Source organism: Cetorhinus maximus, chromosome 18 (genome assembly GCF_964194155.1).
Source record: "Cetorhinus maximus chromosome 18, sCetMax3.hap1.1, whole genome shotgun sequence".
NCBI lineage: Eukaryota > Metazoa > Chordata > Chondrichthyes > Lamniformes > Cetorhinidae > Cetorhinus > Cetorhinus maximus.
In genome coordinates this window covers 45930524-45956622 of record NC_135896.1, presented here as the reverse complement: position 1 = coordinate 45956622, position 26099 = coordinate 45930524, and the positions used below count along the sequence as shown (strand labels likewise).

Sequence of the window (26099 nt, the reverse complement as noted above, 5' to 3'; positions counted from 1 at the left end):
CAGTTGTATGGTTCCTTTGCCTATTATGTCCTCAAACTCCTCATCACCTTCCAGTGTATGGATGCTTTGGTTTCTTTACCTTCTCATTCGTCATATTTCTCTGTCTCTGATAACTCATTTACCATCTTCTTTCCTTGTTCTGCACACCTTGTCCCAGTGATTGGGCTTTCCACAAGCTCTGCATTTTGATCCATGTGCAGGGCATTTCCTTCTGCCTGTGAATTCATGTGGTCATCCACAGCTTTTGTACATCTTTCTCTCTGTCTGTTGTGCATTATTTTGCTGCTCTTTCACTGCATCAGCCCTGCTGGCTTTCTATTGACTTAACTGAAGACTGGCTATATGGGTAGTCAGCATCTTCATTTGTCTGCTCATGGCTTCATGTGCTTTGGCGTGTCTATAGCCTGTGATATTGTGAACTTGCCCTTTCCAATCAAATCTTTTTGCACTTCAGGGTATGCAGATCCCTAAACGAGTTTACCAAACAGCCTTTAATCTATGCCCTTGAATTTACATTTTCTGGCTGTATTTTTAAATCTTTTTATGAAATTGTCAACAGGCTCATCCAGTTCCTGCCTCAGGCTTTGAAATTCATATTGATGATTTGACTTTAGTTGGAGATGTGTGCTGAATTTTTGAAAAGTTTTGTCTGCGTTTTTACTGTCATTCTCACTCATTTCCCAGCTACTGAATAAATTGAATTCTTACTCTCCTGCCCACAAATGTAGCTGACCCTTTCCTCTTCACTAGTGCCTTTTAGAAAGCTATTGAATGTCAATCTGCATGTTTGTTTAAACTTCTCATGCCCTCTACGACATCATCAGCTTCCCAATTCATTATGGGCTGCAGCTGTCCATAAATTCGTTGAGTGGGGGGTGACCATTTTGTTTTCACATGATTCACTCAGTTTTTCTCTGTCTCTGGCACTAATTCAGGTTGATTTTTCTCTATCTAATTCAACATTAAATCAGTTTAAAATGTTAGGGTCTTACCTGTAAACATTTGCTGCTGCCGCTTTATTCTTCCCAGAAGCTTGGGCTATGCATGGGGTTTCTGGGAGTAGTTTCATGGTGATTATCAGCATATTGTAAAATTACTGGTTACTCTATCTGGGCGTAACCCTTATTGCTACAAGTTACAAATTGACCTTCAATGAGTTATTATATCACTGTTGATTATGAGGGGGATCTGTGTTATGAGTAATATTGGTTAATGATGCCGTTTCAATGAGTGATTATTAGAATCTGGTGGTATCAGATTTTGCTTTGAATTTTCCTTTTTCCTTTCCTCTGTTTCCCTTCCTTTCTTTGGCTGCTCATGGATGGCATCCCAGTTCTCAAAATGTCTTGCACAATAGCTGCTGCCACAAAACCAGGAGCAAAGATCGCAAATCTCGTGATCAGACCTCTGGGATTCAACCAGAGTTTGCATCCATGCCTATAACAGGTCATATACTTGCTCTACTTTCCCCATGTCTTGAGTCAACATTGCATATATAAATAAAGCATTCTGTTATTATTGAATCATTTGTATCTATCAATCAGCTGGGAGTAAAAGCTCACTGATCTTCAGGAATTCAGCTCTCTGACCAGTTGAATAGGGCTTACTTGCTGAATCCAGATGACTCCAGCATTTGTGGGCTTGTATCAACTTTTATTGGCATAAAATAAACTTCAAATGAGTGTTTCTCTATGATTAAACACACAGGGTGAGGATTTAGAGAACCCAAATACTACATAACACTGGGCTTTTTAATAATTGAATTGTTTGTGAAAACTTATTAAACTTGTGTGCATGAAATCTCTGAATTGAACTTCAATTATAAACAATATAACATCGACACATCTCAAATCAAGAACTGAAGTTGATGTTTTATTACTAAATTAGAGCTGCTTGTGGCCATTTAGATAGGAGGCTTGGGTATCTCAAGCAGCACCCCTGGTTAATTCCATATAAGATAATTTGATTGGAAAGTTTACAAAAAGAATAAGGATGAAATTTACTGTATATGACAGGCAGTACTCCTAAGTTAAATCTTTGTATTAATACCTAGGTACCTAGAGCAACACTTGGGGCAAATATCCTAGTCTAGTGTACAGAGCTTTTGCAGTGTTAATATTTATATTGTTGATATTGTAGGGGATGCTGTGTCCATGGCATTTTTGCAGTCCTACATGGCAGTTTCGACCAAACTTGCAGGTAATGTATTATAATTAATTTTATTACAATTGATTTGTTTCTAGTAAGAAGGCTGTTGTGAATATCTTGTACGGAAGCTTTACATAGTTTGAGTTACTGGTGCTAATTTTCAAAAAGACACTGTTGAGATTACAAACATCTGCTCTCTCTTGTTTTTAAAACATTTTCATTTTTGTTAACCACCCCCCTTTCCCCTTCCCTTTTGTTGTGCTGCAGAGATATAGAATCATATTGAATGGTTATAGCACAGAAGGAAGTAATTCAGCCCATTGAGTTCACGCCAGCTCTCTGCCAGCAGTTTAACTACTCCTACGTCCCTGCCCTTTTCCTCTAAGCCTGCAATTTTATTCCCTTCAAATAGACTGAACATTTGTACTGATTTGCCATAGAGTAAGCTCTTGTACTGTCAGGCTGAGGCAAGGTGGTCATCACATGCAAAGACAGAAAAGTCTGAGCTAGTCTTAAACAATTATATACAGAGTAGCCATTTAAGTAGTGGAACGGTTGAAGTCTAATCTATCCTAGCACTAAGTATAAATCCACCATCATTTTCGTGGTACCCATAAAAAACCACTGAATTATCACTATTCTATTTTGAGTCCCCCCCACCCTCTCCTGACTAAACAGCTAGGTAAAGTTTTTATAGTATTTGAGAGCGGAGAGTTGGAATATTTCTAAATGTTATAAGTGATTGCTTACTTCCGCAATAGTTTGAGAAGGTACATGAGGAATTTGTATACTGTACATAACTCTTTGTAGTGTCTTCAACTGCAGTATTGTAACAGCAACCATAATATAAAATTCAGCTTGATTAGCCAAATGCTGAAAATGCAATGCTAGTACCTGATTATAAGGATGTTTAATTTACAGAGGGTAGATGACCTGAGTAAGATTAAACAGGAAAGAATGGGAGGTTGTTTTGCTGGGTACCAGGTGAGGCTTGTTGCATCACTGATGAAAAATTTAACAATTTTAAAATCATCCTTATTCAGAAAAAAGCCATATATGTCTGTTGGAATAAAAGAAAAGGCATGTAGTAAAATAAAGCCAAAATGGTAAACTTCATGTCCAAAGCGAAATTAAACTAAAGAAGAAATATTTCAACAATATAAAGTAAATAGTTCACAAGAGAATAGAGGTAGCTATCAAATTCGGCTGTGGACAAGAAATCTTCAATCATTATAGGCTGGATTTGGCATTTGGCGGCAAAGCAATGATGCTTGCTGCTGACCTTGAAGAAAGCTGCCTGCAAAGATCCAGTGGTCTGTGATGTGATTTTCCCCTTTCTCAGTTTAAGTCTGGTGCCAAATCTAGGGGATCTCTTGGCATGCAGCAGCAGTAATGTCAGCAAGCAGGTAAGCAGCCAATCACATTGAAATATTCACACACAGCAAATCAGGAAGTTGAAAGTACTTCATGTCTTTCACTTTGAAATAAATGATTATGATTAAAGATAAATTAAATATATACTTTAAAATGTTTTTTTAAATCATAATGAAGAAATTTGATAGTCCACAAATATAAAATCAGCTTTTCAGGGTCAGTGAGGGTGTTTAGGGGTAATTATGAAGTTAGTATGCTATTGAAAGCCCCATTATACCTCATTCAACAAGGTGTAACTTTTTCAAGGATTTTTACAGCAAGACCAACTGTATAGTAATGGAAATTCTCAATTCGTAGATTTCCCATTGATTGTAACCATTGGGATGCTTCAACAGTACACCACCTGAAGAAGCATAGAATTGCTGACAGTAACTTCTGGATTTTCATATTATTCTGCCCACCCAGAAGTTGCTGTTAGTTTCAGTGGTGTAATGACAGCGACGCTGACAATTTTGTACCACTGCAAAATCCGGGCCATTGTCTAAAAGGGCAATGTGTGTGATAGGGATAGTAAGTTTTTTAAAGCTAATTTGAGTCAATATGCATTAAGGACAGTCTAGAGCCAATGAGATATTCTGTATGACAGACTTGTGTGCAGTCCCAAGGTATGGCCAAGGTTTTAAATGGCTACTTTACATTAGTCTTTACAACTGAAGATCATGCTTATTTATCAATTTAACTGTGTTGATGCTGAAATTGAACTTGTAGAAGTGGACCTGGAAATGGTCCTTGCTGGAATTCAAGTTTTTGAAGCAGATTAGTTTGTTGGTCCTGATTATCTTTATTCTATGGCTCTGAAAGAAATGGGGGTTGCATTATGCAAACCATTGATGCAGATACTGAGGATTGGTCTCGTGAACTGGAGAGAGGTCATGTGCTGATATTTAAAAAGGGCAAATTAGTCATTAGTAAGATTCCCACCTGGACCAATACTTGGACTGTCACTCTTTATTTGTACTAATGATCTGAATGAGAGCAACAGCAGAATAATCCAAACGTTCGTGGACAAGCCAAAGCAGCTGTTAGGACCTTTAATGAGAAGCAAGGAAGTTTAAGTGAATGTGGAAATGATGGGGAAATGGGCCCATGGCTGATAGCCTCTGGAGCTTAGAAGAATGAGAGGTGATCTCATTGAAAGACTACAAAATTCTGAAGGGGCTTGATAGGATGGATGCTGAGAGATTGTTTCCATTAGTCGGGGAACCTTAAACACGGGTACAGTCTCAGGATAAGGGCCCGATCATTTAGGACTGAGATGAGAAATTGCTTCTCTCAAAGGGTTGTAAATCTTTGTAATTTTCTACCCCAAAGGGTTGTGGATGCTCCATCGTGGAACACATTTAAGGCTTGGATAGACAGAATTTTGGTGTCTCAGGGAATATGGGGAGTGGGCAGGAAAATGGAGTTAAAGCTCAAGACCAGCCATGATCATATTGAATGGTGGAGTAGGTTTGATGGGCCATGTGGTCTACTCCTGTTCCTATTTCACAAGAATAGAGACTAGATTCTTGTAGATCAGAAGAAACAGGCGTGCTCCTCCAGATCACACAAGGAAATCAAGCCTTCCCATGATAATGCTCACCCCCATAGTGCTCCTCCTGACCACTTGCCATATAATTGGAATGTTATTTCAGGTGCCCTAATGGCAGCCTCCTGCCCACCAGTTCCCTTGTTATTTCTGCCAGGTTTGGGTGGGAGTCTTTCTTACAGATTATAAATGAGGCCTGGCTGTTAAAAATTGTCTGGGCCTCCCTGCTGTTGCACCTGGATGTGCCTGCTGTTTGTTAAGTTCCATTCTTACCCAAGCGTTAAATACCTACCCCAATGATACATGGTAGGTGACATGAGAAACCTTTTGCACTTGGTGCAGATTATGAAATAATTTTTGCTTACGCTTGCCATGTTTTACAGAGAAATCAGGGAGGCCAGTTCTCAGAATATCATGAGCCCATTATCTGAAGGTTGAACGCAGGCTTCTAAAGCTGAGTTTAATGGGAGGAAAAATTAAAATGCTCTGGAAGAGAATGATTTACCAGCACTAATGATTATGTTTGATCAAACTATATTTGTGATTGGACAACATTAACAAAAGAACATTCTTGAGTTGACCAGCAGAACAGAACAGACATCCTAACAACCAGTTGTTTTTTTAATCCAGTAGAGTGGAAGATACTTAATGCATCCTTCTTAAATGTAGCAATATAGACTAATTTGCTGAATGTACTATTTTTGGATATCCTCTAAATTTCAAAAAATAAGTGTAATTTGACTATATATTCATGCCAGCTTGTCTTTGCATTTGTTCAATCTTTGGGTTGTCTCTTGGAGATGCATTTTTGATTCTGTTTTTGGCTGCCACATTGCCCCTCAAAGCCTGGAAAACTTTAGTGTTTTTGTTCATGATCAAAATATCACTAAGTTATGATTTACGTACTGCAAAGTCTGGTATAACAATCAGATTTCTGAATTCTTAACACATTTCATATTATTGCCCAATTTGTCCAGTCATAGTAAATCATTGGAATAATATTCATCTTTCGTAACTTATTTTGCCTCAGAAGAAGAAAGGAGAGTTACACCTTTCACCCCAGACTTTCCCACACTTTGCAGCAGGTTTTTATTTCTAAACTTATATAATTGCTGCATTCTGCTCATCAACTACAGAGTCAGAAAATTCATAAACCCAGTAAATAGAAGTCCTAGCAATGTTCTACTTGAACGTTACTTTTTCTTCCTAATAATCCAAGTTTCAACCATTCAGACCTTGATTGACATAATGTGGGAATCTGTAAGACTAGAAATGTATAATACTGGGTTCTCCAAATCTTCCAATTATTAGACATCTTTTGATCAAGGAGATCTTGTATCTGCAGTCTACTCTGATTATTGAAGTTATAGCTGTGCCAATTTTTTTTATTATAATAACACATTAAAGTACAGGAATGTTGAGTCAGGGACTGGTGGGTGGAAATTAGAATTTGATGTACTCTCGAGTCTCCTGATAGCAACCTAATGGTTGTGTATTTGCTGTTATTTACACTGCATTTTAAGTGCTGCTACAAACAAATTTGTATCAGAATATCCCTGTGAGGTTGAATTAATGAGTATTATTGATCCAGTATTTCAGAATTTAAAAATTATTATTTTAATTTTGGAAGCTCAGTTTAAAGTGAAAATTGATATGTAAAGAAATCCACATGTCTCAGGACTATTTGGAAAGCTATTAAGTGAACTACTTAATTGCCAAAAATAATTTGTGCCAATACCTCCAAAGACAATCTTATCAAATTGACTCTTTAAAAGCTGGTTAAAAAAGTACTGTTGGATTTCCTGATGGCTCATTTGTCTTGAAAGGAGGTGACTAATAGAATTAGGTTAAATAATAAATTCTCATACTCATGGTTTGAATGTGTTGCACAGAGTGGGCTTGGCACCCTTTTCACCCTGCCAACCTTGTTTCATTTGCCTAACTGTTTCCTCTTCCCCTCTCAGTTCCGTGTTGTTCCCAATGGTGCTCTGCAGAACTGGTTCCTGCAGAATTTCTTGGGTCAACTTATTTTCATACTCTTTAGAGGATCCATTGTTTTAAATCTTTTGCTGGGGATGCTTGGACATGAAAGTCCAATCATTAAAAAGCCACTTTTGACTGAAGGTTGCAGCTATAGGGCAAGGAACAGCTGGTAAATATCAAAGTGTTTTGATCAATCAGTTTGTTGTCAGGTAGAGTATTGGATGGTTCGCATTCTTTATTTCAAGAATGGCTGCCACTGCATAATTTGACACTAAAAGATGAATGGACTGCTGTCCGGGAGAAAATATTCAGATAAGTATGTCTTGTGCCATGTTGTGTAAATGAAAGTAGCATTGCCACTGACTGACAACTTTCTCACATCTAAAACTGTGGATCAGTATCACAAGAAGTTCAATGACCTCACCAGGACAGTCAAGGTAATGGATTGGTCACTTTTTCTTTTCTTTCTTCGACAGTAGCACATCCTTCACTCTTCAAAATTTAGAGCCACATAGTTAACCTTTAACACTGCACTCTGCTTAAAGGGAGCAATATTCAGGGACGTTTTAATATATGTTACCATTTCCCCTAACAATAATTACTTCCATGGAGACACTTAAAACCTCTTTGTCCAGTTAAACAAGGTGATGCCACCATCTCTTTTACACCAGCTGTCTGGCACTCAATTGCTAGCCTTCACCTAAGCCTCCACTTGCACACAACGTTTATGACTGACAGAGCTCAAAACAGTCTGAAGAGTGAAGAGAAAGAATGGGAAGAGGCACCCGGCATCCCTGACACTAAGGAGCCATATCCTTTCCCTTAGCCCCCATATGGAATTGATTGAAGGTAATCTGCTCTTGTCATTGAAATTGGAAGGACAGGAAGCTAGGAAAAAGTGGTGAGGCAGCTCTGTTAATTAAGGATGACATTAGTACAGTAGTCATTTGCCTAATAGTCATTTGGTAGTACAGAACTTGAGTATTGCTTGAAAAAAAAGAGACATGACTTTTTTGTCTTGCACTCATCAGGACACTTGCAAGAATACAAATATAGAGGGAAATAACAATTTATATTGTACGTGAAAAAGACGCTGATTGGTTGGCAAGTGGCATTGCCATGGAGAACCCATCAGTGATAGTGACTGACAGTTAACAGCCAAGCATTGTTTGAAATTTAAACCAGGCAGCTTGACCCTGATTGGTCAAGATACTGCCCTGAGGAATGAGTCAGCGAATGGCTGTCGCTCATTTTGTTTAGCTGAAATAGGTGCAATGTATGTACATGTTCTTTCTGTCTGCAGGGTCAAGCTGCCTAGTTTAAATTTCAAACAATGCTTGGAAGTTAACTGTTAGTCACCATCACTGGTGCATTCTCCATAGCAATGCCACTTGCCAATCAATCTCTTCACATGCAGCACAAATTGTTTCCCCTTATATTGGTATTCTTGTGAATGTCCTGATGAGTGCAAGTCGAAAAGGTTAGACATGTCTCTTTTATTCAACAATTAGCACAATAGTGAGACATGACCATAATTCTAAAGATCAAGTTGTAGAATGGGTTTGGGTTGAGATAAAAACAAATAGCAAAGGTGAGAAGTTACTTAGGGGAGTAGTTTATAGGCCCCCTAACAATAACTACATTGCAGGACGGGTTATACAGGAAGAAACAATGGGGGCTTGTAAGAAAGGCACAGGTGATTTTAATCTACATATAGATTGGATGGATCAGATTGGCAAAGGTAGCCTGGGAGATGAGTTCGTAGAGTATTTTGGGACAATTTCTTAGAGCAGCATGTTCTGGAGCCAACCAGAGGCTGTTCTAGACTTGGCAATGTGCAATTTTTCAGGATTAATTAATTATGTCATAGTAAAGGAACCGCTAGGTAGCAGGATTGTAGCAAGATTGAATGTCACATTCAGTTTCAGGGAAAGAAGAGTGAATCTAGCACTAATATTTTAAACATAAATAAAGACAATTATAAGGGTATGAAGACAGAGCTGGCTAAAGTGAACTAGGAAATTAAGGGATAGGTCAGTAGAGATGCAGTGGCAGACATTTAAGGAGATATTTCATACCATTCAGCAAAGATACATTCTAGTGAGAAAGACAGACTCTGGGAGGAGGACGCATCATCTTGTCTAACTAAGGAAGTTAGATAGTATCAAATGGAAAGAAAAAGCTACAATTCAGTGAAGATTAGTGGTAGGTCAGAAGTTTGGACAGAATTTAAAAACCAACAAAGAATGACGAAAAAAAAGAGAGAAATTAGAGTATGAGAGAAACTAATTAGAAATATAAAACAGTAAGAGTTTCTACAAGTACTTAAATAGGAAAAGTTATTAAAATCTGTATTGGTCCACTAGAGAGCGAGTCAGAGGAATTAATAATTGGAAATAAGAAAATAGTGGAAGTGTTGTGTCTGTCTTCGCTGTAAAAGACACAAATAACATCCCAGAAATACTTGTCAATCAAGAGGTGAAAGGAAGGGAGGAACTTTAAAACAATTGCAATCACCAGGGTAAAGGTACTAATAAAACTATTTGAACTAAAGGCTGACAATTGACTTCAACCTAGGGTCTTAAAAGAAATAACTGCAGAGATAGTAGATGCATTGGTTGTAATTTTCCAAAATTCCCTAGACTCTGGAAAGGTGCCATCAGTTTGGAAAATAGCAAATGTGCCTCCTCTATTCAAAAAAGGAGGGAGACAGGCCAGTTATCTTAATATCTGTCATAGGGAAAATCATGGAATCTGTTTTTAAGGAGGTCATAGCAGAGTACTTAGAAAATCTTAAAACAATCAGGCAGAGTTAACATGGTTTTCTGAAGGGGAAATCATGTTTGACAAATTTATTAGAGTTTTTTGAGGAAGTAACAAGCAACAGATGACCTGTAGATGGATTTCCACAAAGCATTTGATAAAGTGCCACATGAAAGGTTACTACACAAAATAAGAGCTCATGGTGTAGGGAGTAACATATTAGTATGGATAGAGGATTGGTTAGCTAACAAGAAGCAGAGAGTAAGGATAAATGGGTAATTTTTGGGTTGGCAAGCTGTAACTGGTGGAGTGCCACAGGGAACAGTGCTGGGGCCTCAACTATTGACAATCTGTACCAATGACGGATGAAGGGACCGAATGTATGGTTGCTAAATTTGCTGACGGCACCAAGGTAGGAGAGTAAGTTGTGAGGAGGACATAAGGTGTCTGCAAAGCGGTATAGATAGGTTAAGTGAGTGGGCACAAATTTGGCAGATGTAGTATAATATGGGAAAATGTGAACTCAGCCACTATTTAATGGTATAAATAATATACAATTTAAATGGAGAGAGATTGCAGAACTATCTGGTCCAGGGGGATCTTGATGTTCTGGCACATGGATCACAAGAAGTTAGTATGCAGGGAAAGCAAGTGGTTAGGAAGGCAAATGGAATGTTGCTGTTATTGCAAGGGGGATGGAATATAAAAGTAGGGAAGTTTTGCTACAATTGTCTGGGGTGTTAGTAAGACTACATCTGGAGTACAGTGTACAGTTTTGGTCTCCTTACTTAAAGGTTAGAAGCAGTTCAGAGATCTTATGAAAGGTTGGACAGATTGAGCCTGTATCCATTCGAGTTTAGAAGAATGAAAGGTGACCCTAATTTAAACATATAAGATCCTGAGGGGAATAAACACAGAACATGCTGGAAAAACTCAGCAGGTCTGGCAGTATCTGTGGAGAGAGAAACAGTGTTATGTTTCCAGTCCAGTATGACTCTTCTCCACAGATGCTGTCAGACCTGGTGAGTTTTTCCAGCATTTTCTGGTTTTATTTCAGATCTCCAGCATCTGCAGTGTTTTACTTTTAAGATCCTGGGGGGACTTGACAGAGTGGATGCTGAGAGGATGTCTACCCTTATGGGAGAGGCTAGAACTAGGGGGTATAATTTAAAAATAAGCGATCCCCCATTTAAGACGGAGACGAAGATAAATATTTTCTCTGTGAGTCATCAGTCTGTGGAATTCTCTTCCCTAGAGAGCAGTGTAGGCAGGGTCATTGAATCTTTTTAAGACTGAGTTGGATTGTTGATTGACAAGGGAGTCAAAGGGTATAGGGGTAGGCAGGAAAGTAGAGTTGAGGCCATATCAAATCAACCATGATCTTATCAAATGGCGGAGCAGGCTCAAGGGGCCAAATGGCCTACTCTTGCTCCTAATTCTTAAGTTCATACGTTCATAAGGTTGGGAGCCTGGTTAATGATTACACACCTCACAGCATTCCCATGAATCACTGTACAGTCACAAGCTTCTGCTGTGCTTTGTTTTTTGTGTTGTTGAGTAGCTGAGGTAATGGTCACTTATTCTTAGCTTTTCTGCAGATCCACAGCACCAGCAGGAGACAGAGGAGAATGAGGAAGAAGGAGAGATAGCATCTCTTCCATGTGGACCATGAGGATGACAAAGGCAAGGAAGTCAAAGTGGCACCCAGCCATGAGCTCCTGGAACAATATACTGCTTCATGTTCCACTGCCACAATCCTCTCAATCTCTTTCTCCCTGCTGCATCACTTGTTTTTTTTATTCCCTGCACCAACTCAGACTTTCACCTGGGGTCAGTAGATAGTGTTGGTGAGGATGCTGTACTGGGTAATTTACAAAGCATGAATGAGTCCGAAGAGTGGGAAGTGGGTGAGCATATACCTTTTCAGCAGTAACCAAAGCTCCTGAGCTATAGGACTTGATTCCATCCGAAGGATATTTGAGAAGCATTATACCTATAGGCTGGTTCTCGGGTCCATGTCCAATGATGTATATTCACTGACGAGTGCACCTCTGAAGTCTGCAACATCAGAAAAGCTTTTATTTTCATTGCAGCCTTCAAAGGCAACTTAATTGGAACCACTAAAGCAGCGAAGGATTAGGTGCTACCTGTTTGGTGTTTGATTATGTGGGTTTGTTGACTGTTAACTGCACACTGTGTATGATTAGTTAAGCCTGGGTGTGGTGACTTAGAAGGAGAGACTGAACTGAGGCTGGCTGTTGTAAGCATGGGAGCAGACATTTTAAAGCATTGTACAAAAGCTCCTGCACATATATAAACTGGTGTATCATCTCTACATATCTCCAAGGCATAAAACACAACACCATCACCTTCAGGGAAGCACAACTTTGCTGGTAGTAGGGGATTTATTAAACAGCACACTGCATACCTGCTTCCACATTCTTAAAGACAAGATGCAGGCTACTGTCTTACCTGGCTTTCAAGTTCACATGGCTGCTGATGGACCAGTCAGCTTTGGCCAAGTCCCGGTGACAATTAGAATGGCATGGATGGAATAGATCTGCCTATGGAATGGGAGAAGAAAAGCCCTGTTTAATCACAGGGAAAGCATATTGTCAGGTAAAAAATTAAGTTGGCTTGTGTTCATTTTGGAGTTTGTTAGATTAAAATGAATAGGTACTTCTGCCATTCTTTATTACTCATGGGGATTAGATTTATACAAGAAAGGTGCATTTATTTTGTACTAACTTTTTCAATTTGGTGATTATTGGTAAAGGCAAGAAGATGTGATGAGCTATGTTCTTGGATGGATATCAGAGATTGAAGGATTATTCCTTTATTGGGAGGTAGGATAGAAGACAGTGCTGACAAAGAGTGAAGAGAGGAATTCAGTGATGTGCTCCAATATCTCTCAAAGCATTTATTCAGGAGTCCTCTAACTCGTGGTTACTCTGCTGCTCTCTTTCATTTACTTTTTCCTTAACATTGCTAAAACTATCTCTATAAGAAGATCCAATGCCAGCCTTTTTATAAGGCATCACAGCAAGCTGCAACCATGCAGGACACTTGGGCAGGATTATACTGCAGAGATCTTCCTGAGCTGTCAAGGCCATGAAAGCACACTTTAGGCCACAAATGTCGTCTTGATGACCACTCGAGTAGAGCTTGTGTCTTTAGCTACTTGGCTACTGTTCAGGGCCGTTATCCATGGCAGCAGGGACTAAGCACACCCTGCCTCCTGCAAGCCATTGTTGACCTGATTTTCTTTCAGGGAGATCTGAATTCAGAAAGGAAAATGAATCGTGACAGTTTCCAGCAAATTTCAAGTTTGATGTGCAGGATCACTTACCGGTAGCATGTTGCAACATGTGTATTCAGGAAGTAGATGCCTTTTCTGTTGAGGAAATTGAGGAAGGCTGTTGGAATTCTCAAAGCAATTTTGGTGCTATGTATTAAAGCCTGGATCCTTGAGAAAGCTAACAGTCTCATAAGTATGATGGCCCTAACCTGTTGCTGCCTTCCTCTAATTTCAAAATCAATTAATCCCCCAACTCTTCTAAGAAATTTGTTAATCACCTAATGATTGCATGCATATTATGCCTACACTGCCACTTTGGCTGACATTACAGAGATTCTCCCTCAAAATAGCATTGTGCAATAGAAGTTGAATTTCATCATCATCTTAAAAGCCACAGACAGCCATATGAGCAGATGATTGTCGCTGAAGCTTCCTCATGCAGTAGGTTCCAGTGCTTTCCTTCTTCTAGTAAAATCCTTCCAGTGGTTTCTCACTCCCAGAAATGGTCAGAACCAAGGTCTAGATGTTCTAGGCTGATTGCAAAAGAAATTTAAAAATTGCTCCAAGAAGAATTCCCAGCATAAGTGAGATTAATACTAATTGGCATCTGGTAATTTGTCATATTAGATCCAGTTTTCCAGCTCAGTATGGAACTAATGAATCAGAAGCTTAGGGCTGAATTTTTTGCCTGTTGGGCGGGTGGGCCCGACCCAATCTCCGGCGGGCGGGGAGCTGATCCTCGCCGGAGAAGCAGGCCCGCCGCCATTTTAAGTGGGTGGAGCAATTAAGGCCCTCCCAGCGTGACGTCCGCCGGGAAGCGCTGTGTGCTTCCTGTGCGGGCAGGGGGGGATTCCCCAAATACGAGAGTGCGCTCTTTCGTGCATGCGCACGAAAGAGCGCACATCTCCCTGAGGCAAAGTGCTGCCTCAGGGAGATCGCTGAAAGGTTTTCAGACTTTAAAAATAGAAAAATAAAAAATCATTAACATGTCCCCCTCATGTGACAATGTCACACGAGATGGGACATGTTAATAAATTGCACAAAAACTTTAATAAACTTTTTAAAAACCGACATGAAACCTCATCCCGCCAGTGGACAAGGTTTCATGTTTTTTCACAAGCCCGCCGGGGGCTCCTGGCCTGCCCGCCAACCTTAAGGTTGGACGGGCAGGGCCTTTAATTGTTTTAATTATCCTGTCAATGGCCTCAATTGGCCATTGACAGGTCGGCAGGCGGACAGCTGATGGCGCTGTACCTCCGCCTTCCTGAAGATTTAAATGGGGCGGGTTCACATCGGGGATTCCCCCTGACGTCATCCTGTGTCATTTTCACGTCGGCGAGCAGGCCCCACCCCCAACTCGCCAACGGAAAAATTTAGCCCTTAAAGTCATTATGATGAAATGCATTGCCCATTTAGTGTAACTCTTAGTCTAAATATGAGTTTGTTGATTTTTAAAAATTTTTCAGTGTAGAAAGTAGCAAGAAAATTAATTATTTCTGCTTTATAAGGTCAGTGTGCAGAGGATTGTGGGCTCACTTCCTGTTGGAAACAGTTTAATACAAAAAAGAGTTCCACTCTTCCAATTTATTCCATAAGAATTGCTTATGTTTATTGCATGGAACATTAGAAATTTTGATTGGGCCAAATCTTCTGGTTTGCGAATTGTTAGAGACCGGATGTATGACCCAAGATGTGCGTCGGGACCATATGGAAGTCCTAACACGTGGACCTACTTGGGAACTATCCGTAAATTTAAACTTCTGATGGGCAATTCCTCTGCTCCCGGGGACACTCTGCAAATGACTCCGACTCTGAACTAGAGTTGAAGACTTCAGACAGTTCCGTGGTACTTACCTGGATAGTTACCCAGGAAATGTTAGACAGATTTAAACCTGGCCTAACACCTGGGTGACTCCGCAAGTGACCCACACACCCCCTATCAGCCCCACCCGACCTGATCCGACTACCCCACTCCCGACCTGACCACCCAACTACCCCACCCCCATCCAGACCAGACTACTTCCCCACGACCAGACTAACACGCTCCCCATCACCAACCATCTAGCTACCCCCAAGTTGCCACTGGCTGCCAATTAAGTGGTCACCACCGGGGCCATTTAATTGATGGCCACCAATCAGAGGACCAGCTACTCAGCAGTACCCACTGCTGAGGCTGCAGCTGTAGGTCGAGGGCACCTCAGTGGTCAGGCACGCTCGAAGAGATTCCAGGAGGGTTGGGGAAAGCATCTTTGTCGCGGGAGCAGCCATTGCTCCGCAGGGGTCCTCTGTGTCGTTGAGTGCCCATCTATGAGAGGGCCCACCCCATAACCTACTGAGAGGTCAACAGGTTTCACTGGGTGTTCTCCCCACGCGGTGACAGCCCCCCCCACCCGACGTGGGCAAAAGGCCCATGGAGGCAGAAAGTGGCCTTTAAGTGGCTATTGCCATGGTTCAGTTGCCCTCACTGTGGGTAGCCCATTGCTTAATTTTCCCACTGCTAGCAAAATGCATTGGCAATGGGAAGATATCAGGCACCCCTATGGATGCCTTCCCCTGCCATTTTCCCAGCCCTCCTGCCCCCCAGCCAATTTTGAAAGGGCCTGGAAAATTCCGACCTTAATCTTTCTTGTAAGTTTTAAAAGTGCCCAATGAATGGTCTCTAAGCGCTGTTACTTATATATTTTATGGGAACAATGCATTACAAATTGATAGAAAATAATGAAAGTAATGTATAAAAGACATGATGGCGCTGGGCCTCCAAATATTTTAGACATTTCTTTGGGCTATAACAGTAACAAGGGACAAATTAACTTTTGTCAGTTGCCATTTCAAGTCAGTATTTGTATAGTTTCCAGAATGATTTCTGTATTAAAATAAAAACAAAAAACTGCGGATGCTGGAAATCCAAAACAAAAACAGAATTACCTAGAAAAACTCAGTAGGTCTGGCAGCATCGGCGGAGAAGAAAAAAGTTGACGTTTCGAGTCCTCATGACCCTTCAACAGAACTGAGTAATATTAGGAGAGGTTTAAGCTGGTTTAAGGTGGGTGGGGTGGGGGTGGGAGGAGAGAAGTTGGGGCGGGGGTGGGGGAGCTGTGGTTGTAGGGACAAGCAAGCAGTGATAGGAGCAGATAATCAAAAGTTGTCACAGACAAAAGAACAAAGAGGTGTTGAAGGTGGTGATATTATCTAAACGAATGTGCTAATTAAGAATGGATGGCAGGACACACAAGGTACAGCTCTAGTCGGGGTCGGGTAGAAAGACTAACAGGGCATAAAAGGTATAGATTTAAAAATAATGGAAATAGGTGGGAAAAGAAAAATCTATATAAATTATTGGAAAAAAACAAAAGGGGGAAGAAACGGAAAGGGGGTTTCTCACACTGAACAATTTCTCCTTTAACTCCTCTCACTTTCTCCAAATAAAAGCCGTGGCTATGGGTACCCACATGGGCCCTAGCTATGCCTGTCTCTTTATGGGGTATGTGGAAAATTCCTTGTTCCAGTCCTACTCCGGCCCCCTCCCACAATTCTTTCTCCGGTACATCGATGATTACTTTGGTGCTGCTTCATGCTCTTGTCAGGACCTGGAAAAATTTATTAATTTTGCTTCCAATCTCCACCCCTCCATCATTTTCACATGGTCCATCTCTGACACTTCCCTTCCCTCCCTTGACCTCTCTGTCTTAATTTCTGGTGATAGACTATCCACCCATATCCATTACAAGCCTACCGACTCCCACAACTACCTCGACTACAGCTCCTCACACCCCGCTTCCTGTAAGGACTCCATCCCATTCTCTCAGTTCCTTCACCTCCGTCTCATCTGTTCTGATGATGCTACCTTCAAAAACAGTTCCTCTGACATGTCCTCCTTCTTCCTTAACCGAGGTTTTCCACCCACGGTCATTAACAGGGCCCTCAACCGTGTCTGGCCCATCTCCCGCGCATCCTCCCTCACGCCTTCTCCTCCCTCCCAGAAACATGATAGGGTCCACCTTGTCCTCACTTATCACCCCACCAGCCTCCGCATTCAAAGGATCATCCTCCGCCATTTCCGTCAACTCCAGCATGATGCCACCACAAAACACATCTTCCCTTCACCCTCCCTGGCGGCATTCCGTAAGGATCGTTCCCTCCGGGACACGCTGGTCCACTCCCATCACCCCCTACTCCTCAACCCCCACCTACGGCACCTCCCCATGCAAATGCAAAAGATGCAACACCTGCCCCTTCACTTCCTCTCTCCTCACTGTCCAAGGGCCCAAACACTCCTTTCAAGTGAAGCAGCATTTCACTTGCATTTCCCCCAACTTAGTCTACTGCATTCGTTGCTCCCAATGCGGTCTCCTCTACATTGGAGAGTCCAAACGCAAACTGGGTGACCGCTTTGCAGAACACCTGCGGTCTGTCCGCAAGAAAGACCCAAATCTCCCTGTCGCTTGCCATTTTAACACTCCACCCTGCTCTCTTGCCCACATGTCTGTCCTTGGCTTGCTGCATTTTTCCAGTGAAGCCCAACGCAAACTGGAGGAACAGCACCTCATCTTCCGACTAGGCTCTTTTACAGCCTTCCGGACTGAATATTGAATTCAACAACTTTAGATCATGAACTCCCTCCTCCATCCCCACCCCCACCTGGCCCACAGCAGGATACCCAAAGCAGGCTAGGGCCCCCTAGGTCTCAGCCCTCCAGAGGACGCTTGCCAAAGTCACCACAGACAGGGCGTAGCAGTCAGCAGGCTGCCTCCACTTACACTGTGGATGTCGGGGGAGCACCAAGACATAGTGGCAGGGTTAGAAAGGTTAAGAAGATGTAGTTGCATTGCATGGGCACAGGTGCTAATCACTTGTACATAATGTTCACTATTGTAAATAAACTCTCAAGAATGTCTCCTTGTCTATGGCTGCTTGTTATGATGAGCAGTGTTCGTGTCATTCAGATGCGAAGCCTTGGTTCCTGCAGGTGTCTCAGTCCAGGGCCTCTTCCCTGTTCAGTGTGTAACCTTCAGAGCAAAGTGATGGTCCGGCTTCACATTCACTGGACACGTCAGTGATGCCTGCCCCATGACGGTGCTTGTCATTGCTGCCAGAATGTCTTGGGCAGGTGACAGACTTCCATCATTCTCTCTGTGTGGCTCTTAGCACCTTTTGACGTGGGGCTGACCCCCCATCTCTTCAGCATCTGTGTCTGCTGACAGTGTGGTCCTGAAGGGAGCAGGTGTAAGGGTTGCCAAAGGACCAAGTGCACTTAAAGCTTCACTGCTACACCTCCATGATATGACCCTGATCACAGCCCAAGTGAGCTGCCTTCAGCCAGACAGGAGTCAGGCGTTCACAGAGGCAATGTGAAGATCTATGGCATGTCCTCACTGCATGTCGTCATCAGCATCCTCCTGGAACCTTGCAATTATTAGGGCCTCCGCTGCGTCTCCATGATATGAGCGTGAGCACTGAGGGTATGTGCGCTGCCATCAGCCACACAGGAGTCAAACGTTCACAGATGCAAAGTGAGGATTGCAGGACTGTCCTCACTGCATCTTGTTATCATCCTCCACAAATCTTGTGGCTATTAGGGCCCCAGGAGACGCATGTCTCTTCTGGCCAGCGTGTGACGCCTTCATCACCAGCATCCTCCCCTTTGAGAACCTTTTCACCATCATCTCCTTCAATGTTGTCCTCATCAAAGGAGACGTGCAGCTCTACCATCTCCTCCTCAGCCAGGTCCCCCCTCCCAACCCGTTGCAGCACCAGCTGGTGTAGTGCACAGTAAGCTACGATGATACTGTGAGGATTGTATTGCAGTGCTCGAGGCACTGGAACCTCATTTTTAAAATGCTTATCGTTTGCTCCAACAAAGACCGGGTTGCAGCAGGAGCCTCGTTGTACCATCTCTCTGCTGCAGTCTGAGGCTGCCGCATGGGTGTCATCAACCACATTTTCTGTGGGTAGCCCTTGTCCCTGAGGAGCCAACCCTGCAGCCTCTGTGGACTCTGGAAGATGTCAGAGATCCTAAGGATGTAGGAGTTGTAGATGCTCCATGGGAATCATGCGCAGACCTGTGGGATGCATTTGTAGTGGTCGCAGACCAGCTGAACATTCAGCAAGTGGAAGCCCTGCAGTTGACGTAGATGACTGCCTGTTGCCACGGAGACCTGCTTGTTGCCACGGAGTTGTGAGTGCCATGTGAATGCAGTCGATGGTACCTTGCACCTGTGGAAAACCAGAGATCTGCACAAATCCCAGCGCTCTTTCTCCCTGGTTTGCCTGATCCCAGTCAAAATGCACAAAGTTTTGTGACTTCGCGAAGGTGGTGTTGGATGCACTTGTGGATGGAGGCTTGTGAGATCCCGCGCAGGTCACCTTGGAAGGAGCCACTGGTGTAAAAATTGAGCTCCACTGTCACTTTCACGGACACTGGCAGTGGATGCCCTCCATGTCCCCTAATCCTGCAGCAGGTGGCATATGTGACCGACCAGTTCCCTAGACATGCGCAGTCTTCGGCGACACTGGTTCTTGGTCATCTGCAGGAATGATGCGCCGTCTATAGACCCTGGGTACAGCCTACGATCGATGACTCACTGTGGATTTTCAGCTGCAGTGCAGCAGGCCCTGCCACATCTCCATCTCGAGGTCGGTGCTCCTCCCATTGTCTCTGTTGCACTCTTCTCCTTCTCCTCTGGTCTCTGTAAGTCATGAGGCATACCGCTAAATCACCGGGTTCCATGATCCTGATGTTCTCCTCCTGCAGGATCAAAGAGAGAGACACGTGGGTTAGCATGTGTGTTCTAAGGTCCTCTGTTAAGTCTGAAAGCCCTTTCATGCTTGCTGGAGAGTGCTGGCCACCACTTGGATGGCCAGTGTGTAGTGCGCTTCATGGCTGGCCGAAACCCCACTGCCTCTGCCCTACTGCGTTTGACTGAGTGGCGACAGCTTTTTTTTAAACTCGTTCATGGGATGTGGGCATCGCTGGCTCAGCCAGCATTTATTGCCCATCCCCAATTGCCCTTGTTCAGAGAGCATTTAAGAGTCAGCCACATGCTGTGGTTCTGGAGTCACATGTAGGCCAGACCAGGCAAGGATGGCAGATTTCCTTCCCTAATGGACATTAGTGAATCAGATGGGTTTTTATGACAATCAGCAATGGTTTCACGGTCATCATTAGACTTTTTAATTCCAGATTTTTATTGGATTCAAATTCCTACATCTGCCGTGGTGGAATTTGATCCCAGGTCCCCAGAGCATTACCCCTGAGTTTCCAGATTACTGGTCCAGTGACAATATCCCTATGTTATCACCTCCTCCAAACTGGACTGGACTGCATGCTATGCTCTCAGCTCAGGTGTGAGAATTCTCCTAACCTGCGCTGCAAGGCTGCGCTGTTAGCTAGGACCATGAGGGATACTGCTCCAAACCTTAATACATTGCAAGGGGCTGTGAGCACCACCAGCAGTGACCGCACCATGGCCACCTTTCGCAAGGGGATTCTACAATTTGCCCAGTTGTCCAATTATTCTGCAGCCTCCTAAAATGCACATTAATTTTCAGTCTGCGCCCGAGGGGCAAAAAACTCTGGAGCATTTGGAAGCATTTCATGTTCTTGCATTGCTGGAGTGGGCAGAACTGCTTCAGAGGCCTGACTCCAAGCGTGTCAATGGAGCTGTTGCTGAATGGTCTCAGCTGCGGAAGTATGCTCACTTTTGACGAGCTTTCCCAAGTGCGTGGCTGCTGCCCTCGCCCTCCCTGTGTTCCATCTCCCCCACCCCCAGCAGCATGTGCTTACGTACTTCCTTCAATCTGTGTTGCCTTGCAGCCCCCCCCCACCCAGGAACCCTTGTCCCAGCAACACACTGAAAGCCAACCTGGAAAAAACGACTTGCCTGTGCCTCGCCGAATGCGCAGCGCTTCTTCCTTGATGTCTTATGGGCAATTCTTGCGAGCACTGCGCAAGGTTGTTTGCACTTACCTCTATGTTCAGCTCACCAGGTGCACACCTTTTAAAGGCAGTCATAAATCACATCGTTCTGAAGTCACGTCGACATGGGAGGTAAATTTGACATGGGGGTGGGGGATGACTCCGGAATGTGGCCACAATGATGAGATGCAAATGCATTAAAATTAAGTTCCCATTGTTGGACAGTGGGAAACGCAGCCCGCCATTTTTGGTTGGAGCAGATGATCGCAAACTCTGAAGGGCCTTTTTATGTGCTGTAGACCTCGATGACTCTTTGGTTTCATGACAGCGTAAATAATTTTTGGTTTTCTGGTCATATTGTCCGCTCATGCCCGCCATGATGCCTGCCGCCAACGGGGGCAGACAATTCCCGCCAGAAGCAAAGTGGCGAAAGAATATTATGAAAGAAGTGAAAATGCAATGTGACAGCTCAGATATGAAGTGCACACTTTGCCAACTAAGCTAGCCATCAATGTAGCACAAATTTAACCCCCCCACCCCCATCTCACCTGGTGTTGAGAGGTAGCTTGCATTCCTATACCATAACCCCCACACAGTGGCAGCCTGTCGAGGCATGCACCAGACAATAGCATCCCTCCTCTTTCCCCACTCCTCTCGCCACAGCCCCCCCTCATCCTTGCCCTTCTCTTCACCTTCCCTCTGACCCCACCTAGTTTCACCTAAATCTCCCCTCTGGCTCCGCTCCCTGCTAAAGCACAAATCCCAGTCAGGAACCATCTCCGCCGAGGGGCAATTGAGGCCACTTCTTCTTTCCCCACGAGGACACAACTGTGTCCGGAACTTTCCCTCCTCCTCCCCTCCCTTGACCTTGCACCTATTACATTCCCCACCACTTCTTTCCAATCCCTTCCCCATTCCCTACCTTTTCTCTGCTATACTCCTCCTTCAATCCTGCACCTCCATCCCTCTTTCCCTCCAATCTCCGCTCATCTCCCCCCACCCTTCACCCTCTAATCACATTCCACTCTCCCAGATCTCCCCTTTTTTCCCTCCCTGCAATCTTTAGGTGGATAGAATAAATCCTGTAGTACTATTTAACAAAGTTCAGGGAGCACTTCCAATGTTCTAAGCAACATTCCTACCCCAACCAACACCACCCAAAACAGATTAATGGCCATACTTGCGCAAATTACTTGCCATGTTTGCCTACATAACTGGATTGTCCTTCAAATATAATCAAATGGATGTGAAACGTTTTAGTATCAGCTGAGGATGTGACAAGGTGTTTTAAAAAAAAAAGAAAATTCTTCCCTTACTCTTTCTATTTAAAATTGAATACTTTTGTCATAGATTTTTGTTGAGACAGAGATATTTTAAGGTAAGATTGGATGACTATTTGAAGCAGCAGAAAATACAGAGCTATGGGGAAATAAAAAGACAGTGGAGTTATTTTGGATTGTTCAGCAAAGAGCCAGCACCGACACATTGGGCAGAATAGCCTCCATCTGTGCTATAAACACACGCGATGGTTATAAATCAGAATGCATGTTTGTACTTATGCTTTCTGATTATGAAATGTATTTTGATGTTAATGATTTTATACATTGGAAATCCAGTAGTTATGTAATAATAAACGTTGTATTATCTGCTATGAAGACATACACATTGGCCTGGATCTTCTGAGCAGTGGCAGGGATGGTTGAATTGCTCTGTGCTCAAAAATTCCCCCATCTTGACGCTGTTGAGCATTTCTTCTGGGGTTTTCTAAGCTTGGCTTTCACAGAGATCTGCAACGCAGTGTCCCTCGGAGAACTTTGTTAGATCGGAGTAGAGTTGGGGGTAAGCAGGATAGGCTCCCTTTTTATGGCATTAGCTGCCGTGTGGTAAATTTAAAGGTCCAGCCTTAATGTTAGTGATTGGATGAATGAATAGGTGAATGAGTGAATGGATAGGTGGGTGTGGTAAGTAGGTAGATGGATAGCTGTGCAAGTGGATGAGGTGGTAGGTGGGTGAGTGCATAGTCGGGTCGGATTTGAGGGTTAGTCAAGTGTTGTTGGGGTAGGTAGGTGGGTTGGGGTGTTAGTTGGGTGGTTAGTCAGGCCTGGTCGTGGTAATAATCTGGTCTAGTCATTGGGGGGGGTGGTGGTGTAGTCCGGGCCAAGGGAGCGTAGTTGGGTGGATGGAGGGGTAGCCAGGTGGTTGGGGGTGATTGGGGAATCATTTGTGGAGTTACCAGGTATTAGACTAGGTTTTAATCTGTCTAACGTTTCCTGAGTAACTACCCCGGTAAATACTGCAGAACTGTTTGAAGTCTCCACTCTAGCTCAGAGTTGGAGTCATTCACAGAGGGTCATGGGAGCACAGGAATTGCCTATCAGAAGTTGAAACTTCCCAGGTGATTCCCACCTAGGTCCACATGTCAGGACTTCCACAGATGCAGCTTCAGTTGTATGTTCAATCTCCAATGATCTGGAAGATTTGGCCCATAAATTTTTCAACTGGAGTGGTTGTACTTGTTTGACTTATTTTCATGCATTGACTAAGATGTCACAGGAGTAATTTATTCTAAGAGTTTGCACTGTCAGTAGGGAGCTTGCCTGTCTGTTGCCCATATTCAAACTGTGGGGACATGATGCCCACAACTACCTGATCATTAAATTTAATCATGGAGATACCTTGGCAGCACATGCTTCAATCCCCAATATGTAGTGGTGATGGATAAGGTATCCTGTTGGTAGAGGGGATTCATAAAAATTACCCCTTATGTTTAACATTTTAATGGAATACTGTGATTAAAAACTATCTGAATAGTTTTACTATTATGTCGATTTTTGCCCACGAGAGCTCTAATTTTAGCAATTATTTAAATAAACCAGCCCTCACAATTACAAGGAGTAATTTGGCGTTTAATTGTTTAACTGCTATAATATGTAAAAAGAACTGATTAGTTGGTGCCAATATCTTCTCAGAAGTGGGCATTGTTGCTTCTTGGTTAAGTGAAAGGGCAAAACAATGGCAGATGAAGTTCAATGTGGGGAAAGTGTGAGGTCATCCCTTTGGAGCTAGGAAAGGTAGGTCAGGCTATTTTCTAAATGGTGAGAAGCTAGGGGATGTGGATGAGCAGAACAATTTAGGGACCAAGTAGAGAAATCATTAGAAGTTAGTGGACAGATACAAGAATAATTTATAAGATTAATAGCACATTGAGTTTTACATCAAGAAGGCTGAGAATACAAAAGAGGGGAAGTTATGTTAACCTTGCACTGAGCTCTGGTCAGAGTCCATCTGGAGTACTGCATTCAATTCTCAGGACAACACCTCAGGGAGGATAAATTGGCCTTGGAAGGGCGCAGCACAGATTCACCAGAATGATACTGAGACTAAAAAGGTTAGATTATGAGGACGGGTTGTGTAGACTAAGCTTGTATTCCCTAAAATATAAAAGATTAAGGTGGTGAAATCCAGAACAAGGGGGCATAACCTTAAAATTAGCCAGATCTTTCAGGGGTGATACCAGAAAGCACAAAGGATGGTGGAAATCTGGAACTATCTGCCACAAAAAGCTGCTGAGACCAGATCAATAGAAAATGTCAATACTGTGATTGGTAAGATTTTTTTTGGCAAGAATATTAAGGGTTATGGAATCAAGGTGGTAGGTGTAATCAAGATACAGACCAACCATGATCGAATTGAGTGGTGGAACAGGTTAAGGCGCTGATATTTCTGTCATATGCTCAGTTGTTTGATTGCTATGGTGGTTATTGCTTTCATCCTGATGCTTGTTCTTTTTTTTTATCTTTGCAATTTTTCTATTTCTCCTGGATTGTACTTCTACCAATTACAGGAATAGGTAATTGTTTTACAAATAGAGGAATTGTGCCATTGACATGTTTACATGTATCCTGATTAATTTTCCTGATTAAACAAGAACTTTTTAATGCATTCATAACATAGAAACATAGAAACTAGGAGCAGGAGTAGGCCATTCGGCCCTATGAGCCTGCTCCGCCATTCATTATGATCATGGCTGATCATCCAACTCAATAGCCTGCTCCCGCTTTCTCCCCATGCCCTTTGATCCCTTTTGCCCCAAGAGCTATATCTAACTCCTTCTGGAAAGCATACAATGTTTTGGTCTCAACTACTTTCTGTGGTAACGAATTCCACAGGCTCACCACCCTCTGGGTGACAATTACTTCCAATTACTTTTCTGTTAGCCTAAAAATGATAATTTTAAAAATGCCTTTGTTCCCACAGTATATTTCAAGATATGGTAAGAGTTGCTGATATATAGCAAAAACAATTGGAACCATGGTTCTCATTTTGTGCATGTCCTAAAAATCTTTGGAGCAGAAAATGTTTGCTAATTGGTCTTCAGTGTCTTTCAATTTCAGAGCCATTTAATATTTGTCTTAAGTAACTGTTTTTTGGAAAACTGCTTTTGGGATGAGTTACTCAGAATTTAGCTATGATCAGCTTTTTTATTTGTATGGTAAATTTGCTGCTGAGGCAAGTATTGGTAGGATGTAAGAAATTGTCTTATTTGGTCTTTGTCACTGAATTGATTCTGTCTTGCTGTTTGATGTAATTTGAACGTGTAGATTGTAGTGGTTCAAGAAGGCAGCTCACCACCTTCTCAAGAGCTTTTAGGGATAGGCATTAAATGAGGCTGGCCTAGCCAGTGAAGTCCATATCCCATGAATGACTTTTTAAAAAAAAATCCTGATAGCTTGGCCAGTAGCTGCACAGAAATTTGCACCAATCTCCTCATAAGTGAGATCTGCTGAAATTTCCTGAGGACCTCATTAGCGAGTGCTGGAAGGTGAAAACAAGTGAAAATCAACGTAAGCAATTGGGGCTTGAGGAAAACACAATCATATCCCTTCCTCAAGTAGCCTCTTTTTATGCATGAAAATTAAAGCTTGAATCCATGATTTATGCGGATGAGGCAAAGAATCTTTAATAAAATTAGATCGTAGAAGTTTTTCAGTTTTTAAAGCAAACCATTCTGGTGTCGTAAAGATGCATCC

General features: G+C 42.7%; 1 protein-coding gene across 3 annotated transcripts in view; it reads left to right on the top strand.

Moving 5' to 3' along the window:
• Positions 1 to 26099, top strand: part of txndc16 (thioredoxin domain containing 16) — a 269009-nt gene that overhangs the window by 50127 nt on the left and 192783 nt on the right. For all 3 annotated transcript variants that reach the window (XR_013579478.1, XM_078562615.1, XM_078562617.1), the window contains one exon: positions 2140 to 2199. Coding sequence is in view for 2 of the 3 variants with exons in the window: in XM_078562615.1 (XP_078418741.1) it covers positions 2140 to 2199 (60 nt within the window). In the remaining variant the exon portion in view is untranslated. The remainder of the gene's footprint in view (positions 1 to 2139; positions 2200 to 26099) is intronic.